The following is a 7,890-nucleotide window of genomic DNA, read 5'->3' as shown; positions in this document are numbered from 1 at the left end:
CTTCTTCTACGTGAATGTGTCAAGGGCTAAATGTTGGTTTTAAACCGAGATTGGCTACTATTTTTTGTAAAGAAAACTATAATTGATAAAAATTTTCTAGTCGTAATGCTTCAGAAAGTTAATATGTTATTTTTAATGATCTTAATTAAAACTTGAATGACACTTAGAAAGATGCCTACATACGAAAAAATTAATAAATTTTTTTAAATTGAAGTTCCGATTTTTAATTATCAAAGTATTTTTAAGTCATGCGTAAATTGCGTTTACAAAATATTTTAACTGTGTACCACTTCAGAAAGAGTTCAATAATGATTAAGAAAGAATTACAAAATGTTAAAAATTTAATATGGGCAATAAAAATAGTCAATTAAACTAAAACAAAATGAGGGCTAGGAAAAATAGCTGTTAAGTTACTAGTTAATCACTATAGCGTTTTTTTAAAAAAAAAAAAAAAAAAACAAAGCATTAATTAAATATTTTTGATCGACATACTTAAAAATTGCATTTTTAACAAGTATATGAACCGTGTGACAATACAAAAAAGTTTAATGAGGGGATCCTCACCTCGGTTAAGCTGAAGTTAAAGACAGTTACTAACAAAATGGGGTTTACAGTTGATAGAAATTGAAAGATATTGAAAACATCTCTTTTATCAGAGAATTTAGATTGAAGTTTATTATAGGTAGAAAAGGTACAATTGAGGACAGAGGATAGAAGGTAATTTTAAATGGGATAATAAGCAACTTGGACAACAGCTTATATATTGTCAGAATGGTGTATGCTTACAATATACGCCTGGAATTCGAAAAAAATGTATAGACGTAAAATTGGTAAATTACTGTGGTATGCCATAGACGCAAAGCTATACATAAAAGTTACCGCCACCAAATTAGCATTAGAGCGCGAGCTACTGGATTTTAAATACAGCTAAATAAGACACTAAATTTAAAAGGCCGATTAAAAACCTTACTACGAACGACGACTATGTATGCCATAAATAGCTTCGTTTCACACTATATGCTTTACAAGGCCGGCTAAATCCTCTCTAGAAATAATAAATATATATGCCACTATACCACTGAAAGGTACGTTTTAGATAAAAATTGACAATTTTACTAACGCATTACTTAATAAAATAATTTCTAAGTTGCTAAAAAAATAATATAGCAACTAATTATGTTCTGTATCAACTTAGTAGACACTTTTTCAGGTGCCTCTTGGGTAAGGCTTCAATGCTCACTGAATGAATTTACTCGATAGTGATTAGCTTATTCTGCGCTGAACTAATTAATTTGGCAAGTGGGAACCCTAATAGAAAGTGGACTATAAAAATGTTTGGTGGACTACCTAAAAGACAAGTTCAGTTATATTGTAAGCTAGTAGCATTAAGACTTTTTTTCTTATGTTGGTTCATAATTCGTAGGTTATTCTACTCATCTATACTAAAGAGAAATTAGAACATAAAAGTAGTTATTAAAAATTAGTAGTATATTTTTGTTTATATTACTGTATGTGAGTATTACTCCCCTGAGGGTTTTGCATATTGTCAGCGAGTTGGCACGCGTTGGCCAGATTTTTTTTATATTCTACATCTACTCGGCTCTTCTTGGAAGGGCAAGAATCTTAGGATAGTTAAAGATAGTCAAATAAATTACTAGTTTTTCTTTTGGTCTTTCGAGTTTCCTATCTTCTATATATATATTTTTAATAATATTCTAGTTCTCGAAGCTATCAGACTGTGAAATCAACAATATATAAAATTTTGTCTTTTTTGTTATCGAAAGGTATCTTAAGTGAGGTGTGGTTGAATTTTTTATAATATTAGTAACCCCGTCAACAAGAGTAAACCCAAAGTTGCCTTATTTGAAATTGAGGGCCAACTAACCTCATAATTGGCATGGTTACTTAAATTAAAAGGCACCTACACAATTTTTTTAGGGTATTATTTTTAGTAAACTGACGTCTTTCCATGCAAGTTGCTCTAGGGAGAAATAGGTATCACTTTACCTTACAGGTTATATGTTTTGCTTCGTTACTAATTTCTATTTACTTATATATTACTCTCACTTAAGTATTTAATTATTTTTTTTATTAAAAGCCTTGAGCTTAAGGTAACTTTAAGCAGTACTGCGTTAATTATTTTTAAAAATTACTTATTCTTTTTACTCCTTGAACTTTGACTTTAAACATAAAAATATGTTTTTTTTTTACTTGTAAGTGTTAATAAAGTTTGCGCCAAACGCTGACTCTTCTATAATCTACGATTTAATCTTTTTACTAAAAATTTAACAACTTGCTTTGTAAGTAGAAAAGCACCTTTTGTTATATATAATTGTAATAAATTTCTTTATTAACATTTAATTTTATCAGCTCCATTATTTTGTACATTATATATAGTCAATAATTTTAATTCTCCTTTAGAACTGTTTAAAAGGTTCAAGACCAAGCAGTTTAAAAAATTAGTTATTAGTACTATTTAGTTTTCTTTATTTTTTTATTATACTGCTCTATAGCCACTAATAAATATAATAACATCTTTTATGTTAAAAGACCATAGGAAGCAACAATTATTTATTTTAATGACAACCAAAGGACGCTCTTCTGTTTGTATAGTTAAGGTGTGTAGGATCTAAAAGACCGTATGTCTGATAAACAGAACTTTAAATTGGATCTACTCCGACTATAATCGCCGTAGTTTAGACTAGTAGAACTATAAGAAGCCTCCCTTTAAGCTTTAAGCTTTAATGATTCCTGTTTATTGTAAGAAATAATTTTTTTTTTTCCAGTTATCTCAGTAGAAGTGCAAGGGATTCCCCCCTCCTGCAATGTTTAAAAAATTATATTAATAATAACTCAGGGTTAATGGTCGAAAGCTTTTATTTGTTTAGAAGCTTATTATTAAGAGATTCAAATATTTATTAAGCTGTTGCCCACCGCAAAGAACATAGAGATAAAGAAATGCTAACTGCATCAGTGCTTAGATAGCTCTAAAAGTAAGAAATAACGTCAACTGAACTCTGTTTTTTTTTAAATAAGTAAATATAATAAATAACTTGCAACAATTATTTTACTACCAATATCGGTGGTTGAAGAAAAAAAAAATAGTAGCTGAGTCTTTCGGGGGGTGGATATTAGTTAATAAATAGAATGAATTTAAATTAAACAAAGAAAGAAACAGACAAAAGAATCAAAAAGTAAAAGGTAGATAAAGGTAAAAGAGGTCCCTAATAAATCTGTTGCTTAGAATCCACAAAAATAGTAGCTGAAGTTTTTTGAAGGTAATGTTATTTGGAAAATAGAAAGTCCCAAAAAAAAGTAAAAAGGGGAGGAAAGATGGTAGGGGGTCAAAAAAAATTAGAATAATATAAAAAAGAGAAAAAGGGTACTCTACTTGTAAAAGAAAAAAGGTATTAATAAAAACAATCACTAGAAAAAAGTTGAGTTTCTCAATGATGTTTAAATAAACTTGGAAAGTGGACATATACTTATAAAAAGGTAAATGGGGTAGTAGATTTGGGATAGAATAAAAGAATACTGTCAGTAAGCTAAGATAAAACAAAAAATAGTAAAAACGGAAGTATTTATCACACTTAAGGATCCGCAAATAACTAAATAATACTATATTGAAAGCGGCAGCATCAAAAAAAAGGGCTATAGACGCAACCCTTGTCATGATAAATGAGGATCACGTGTAATATGGGTCATGGTCTGAAAACGAAAACCAGTATAATATGTCAAACGGAAAGTAGGGGCCCCATGTAATAATTGTGAAAGGTCACAACACAAGGACTACATGTAATAACGAACCAAAGGTGCCATATAGAGTTATGGTTTGAAAACGAGGGTCACATGTAATAATTTTGGCCTATCATATGTAATAAGGGTTGCCGGCACAAACCTAATTAATAATTTAAGGGATGTCATGAGCGTCGTCTCCCCTTCGAAAATAAGGTAATCCTTTGTTTTCCTCAGGTGAAGTACCTGGGGACATGTTGGCAATTAGCTCTGGTGGCGATCGCACGTAAACTATATCGGGGCGAAAGTCAAGGCAGCTATTCAAACTCTTTACCCTTTGTGCTCGAAGCAAACTCTTGCTGCATAACAAATGACGCTTGTATTTGTTGTGCATCCCCGCCGATCACTTCGTACGCATCTACTGCCTGGGCCTACCTCATCGGTAATAGTCTCTTCGCTTCAAGTGGGACAAAACAAGCTGCTACGCCTTAGGTTGGGCGCGCCGTGATTTGTTAGTAACGATGACTTGTATAAAGACTCCAGATTCAACCTCTGGGTAACGTTTTTCGACGCAATGTTATCGCCACCTACAATCGGCTCAGTCATCCTACCAATAGATTACTGACAGATAAGCCCAACTACACATCTGAGTCTGCGCACGCCACTGCCGACCACCGCAATGGGCTCTATATATATAGGTTGGGGGCAGCATTTTTTTTAGTACATATATATATATGAGATTGTTTTAACCTAAGCTGAAAGCTAATGTGTACAATATCACCCTGTTGAGAGCTGGTAATTTCGGTGTTTTCTTTTACGACCCGCTCGAGGCCCAGGAAATATAATTAACAATAAAAATAAAAAATTCCAAGTCCACACATGTTAAGATAATAATTTTGCTTGCACTCGTAGACGACTTGAGACTTCGGGTACGGGAAGGTGTTAACTTGATCGACCACCAGGAAAAGTCATAAAGAAAAAATTCTAAGGTCGAGGTGCAAGGTGACCTTTAAAGTTATTATTTTTACAATCAAATTGGTAACTATTCGGTAACTAAAGATGTAACTATTTCATGTAAGTCATCTTTAGGGTTGAACTTCATTAGTGCACTACGGCTAGTGATGGAAAAACAAGTTTTAATAGTAGAAATTATAGAATTCTCGTTTCTTCACCCTGGAAATATGTATAAACATCGCTGAGATTAGTATGTACTATGCTAGGGTGTAGTATTATGTTTCCTATATTAAAATTTTGCAAATTTTAATTTTTTAAGAGTTCTACATTAATTTGGATTGTACTGGGATTACAGCTATAGCTGCCTTCCACGTGCGTTACTAAATTCCGGAATTTTCTCGTAGGGGAGCATTTCGCAGTGCTTATAAACAGTCTCCGGGCCAGTAAATTGGGCGACTGTGATAAAAATAATTAGCTGGTTCCCTATTGAAAACGTTACAACTATTATTTTAGATAAATGAGAATGTGCTTTATAAAACTTCTAGTCATACAAGCTTTTATATTAAAGCATGCAGACGGTTATATGCTATAAATTTGGCCAAAACTGGTTAGAAATATTGTCATATTTGTTTTATTTGTTTTTCTACTAGTTACTCTGTGTTTTGTTTTTTTCAAAGTTTTATTTATATGTTTGCAATAAGTCAAAAATATTGGCTTTAAACATCTTTCTTTTATAGTGAAAATTACTGAAAGAAATGAATTTAAAGGTTGCCACCTACTTAATTTTTGAAGAGCGGCTTTTAAAGCTCTTCACTTTGTATAGTACAGAACAGCAATGTGGCCATTAGAAGCATGTAATCTTTAAAGTAGTCTAGTAAGAACTTTCTGAGTTTCACATATTAACTATTAGTCATGTATTTTATAGTCAAGTATTTATCTATTAAATAGCATAAGGTTTCTCTACCAAAGATCCATCATACGTTACAGATAATGCAGTCGCCACGGCCGAGAAGCAGTAAGGAATGATAAAATAATAATTTAAGAAATAGTTCCTTAAACTCATTAGCCTTGTGACTGAACAAGCATTCCACATAAACATTACAGTTGCTGTAACCCTGTATAAAAAGAAAGTAAAATAATTAGGTTTAAAATAGTATTATTTACCCCAGACATCCCGAAAGTATTAATAAAAGTGGTTTTCGGCGGGCCGTACACAGAATTATAAAACTCGAAAAGAGTACAGCTGGAGCAATGGATGCTAAGTACACACACCCTAATATTAGGAGTTAACCATTAAAGGTATAGTACTGATATAATGCCGACTTTTTCCATCCTGCTGGCAAGCTATGTTATCATGTATACGTACTGCTTCTGTAAATGAGTAAAAGGCTAAGGGTTTTTACTTTATAATTATTAACAAACACTTACCCGGTAGAGATTTAAATTCTATAACGTTTTTTACATTATAAGAGCAATTAAAGAGCAAATAATTGTATTTCGTACAGTAAATATTAAAATAGCTAGCAAAAATTGAAAAACTGATGGAATATTCGTCATCCTATATATTCAGAAATGAGGAGTTTTAACTTAACTACTAGAACTGCGTTAGTGAAGACCACCGTAATTACCAACATAACTAACAAAAATGTAACAAAAACAGTATAAGAACCAAGTACATGCCTTAGCAAAAGAGAGGAAAAGACAAAAGACACTTCCAGCCAGGGCTAGAAAAGAAAAAAGGAGGCTAGCGTGGAAAACAAATATGTTAGCAGTAGGCATGCCTCAACGAGTTCAAAAGGTATACCAAAGTAAACCAGAACACAAAACTATGGAAGCAAATAATGCAAATAACCTTGTAGTATTTTTTAAAAAATATAAGAAGCATATCAAGATAAGCGGACTACGCAGATTAGATGTTAAATGCGCAATTATTTAAAAGCAAAGCAAACGTATCTATTTTACTGTTCATTGGCTTATTGTATAAAGAGGGTCTAAACTGAAAGTAAATGCACTTAGAAAATAAAAGTAAAGAAAGCAAACTCTACTCTAAATTGATGCATAAGTTGCTATACAAGAAAATAAACTTACCGCTAAAAGCGTAAGCACTTCTAATGTAAATATATAGTAATAACCACTACTTATATAGTGAAGCATAAGATTGAGAAAAAGTGCTTTCCTTTGGAGTTTTATGGTACTTTAAAAATAGAAAAAACTTACCTCTTAAAGGTAAAGTTATGACTTTACAAAGTATTGTATTGCATATTTTAACCTCCTTAATAGATTTAGACTTTATTGGAAGACCCAGACTGTCCCTTTGAGCTATATGGTGCTTCTAAGTAAGCCCTCCAAATTCTTAATAAACCCCTAGCTAAAAAAGAATGGTGAATTTATGGCCGTTTGCATAATTTTGTACCGCAGCATCATTACCGCTCCCTCAATTGGTTTAGATCTTATTTGAACAACTGGGCTGTCATACGAAATATAGTTATCATTTCCTATGAACAAACGCATCAATAAAACTATATTATACCAATAATTTTCCAATAAATATTTTTAAGAATTTTTTTTTGTCATTTAGCTTACACATTTCTTTTATTTAAAATCTTCCACAGCGGTTTTAAGGTCATATTGATCTCTTTCCAGTTGGGATTAGGTAGATGCTAGCAAATAATAAAGTTTATTTTCCTATATTGTAAAAGTTTTACTAAATCAATGTACCCAGTTTTGGGATGTAACATTGACAAACGCAGTAATTTGAAAAAACTTCTAATTTTAACGACAAAACCTGATTTTAGGGAGTAAATATATACATTAAACACAAAACTTATCTATTGCAGCACCAAAGGAGATAGCTATAAAAACAAAAAGATAACCTTCAAGATAAAAAAATTAAGAAAAAAATGCAGTTAATGCCAGCTTCGTGTCTAGCATACGAATAAAAAATTTATATACGAAAACTGAAAGGATCATAAAATTGAGGATAAAATATTTTTGAGAACATTCACTCATTTAACTAAAGTGAAGTCGACAATACATCGAACGAAAACTATAGATTAATGGCCATGTCAGCACGTACCACACACTTCACCAACTCAACATGCAATATGATGAAGACAAGACAAAAGAAGAAGCCTTATAATACAAAAGAATAAGAAATCTATTATATATTAATAATGATACATTCTTTTTTAAAATCAAAAC

General features: G+C 31.6%; 1 protein-coding gene and 1 long non-coding RNA gene across 2 annotated transcripts; both read right to left on the bottom strand.

The window, feature by feature from the left end:
• Positions 1-3,910: 3,910 nt before the first annotated feature.
• LOC135122139 (uncharacterized) lies at positions 3,911-6,950 on the bottom strand. Its single transcript, XM_064046361.1, has 10 exons — positions 6,934-6,950; positions 6,778-6,797; positions 6,370-6,413; positions 6,118-6,247; positions 6,013-6,060; positions 5,854-5,962; positions 5,654-5,804; positions 5,017-5,145; positions 4,070-4,166; positions 3,911-4,026 (listed from the first exon to the last, which is right to left on the bottom strand). Exons 1-10 carry the CDS (start codon positions 6,948-6,950, stop codon positions 3,911-3,913), a joined length of 861 nt encoding a protein of 286 aa, XP_063902431.1.
• A 7-nt stretch (positions 6,951-6,957) lies between these two features.
• On the bottom strand, positions 6,958-7,491 carry LOC135122126 (uncharacterized). The gene is made up of 4 exons (XR_010279250.1): positions 7,408-7,491; positions 7,273-7,349; positions 7,117-7,184; positions 6,958-7,057 (listed from the first exon to the last, which is right to left on the bottom strand). It is a non-coding gene; the product is annotated as an uncharacterized LOC135122126 (long non-coding RNA).
• Between the last annotated feature and the right edge of the window lie 399 nt (positions 7,492-7,890).

This window comes from Zophobas morio, unplaced genomic scaffold (assembly GCF_036711695.1).
Source record: "Zophobas morio isolate AGI-343-1 ecotype UQ-CSIRO unplaced genomic scaffold, CSIRO_AGI_Zmor_V1 ptg000896l, whole genome shotgun sequence".
In the NCBI taxonomy this organism is placed as follows: Eukaryota; Metazoa; Arthropoda; class Insecta; order Coleoptera; family Tenebrionidae; genus Zophobas; species Zophobas morio.
Note: the sequence above shows the minus strand (reverse complement) of the source record. Positions and strands in the feature narration are given on the sequence as shown.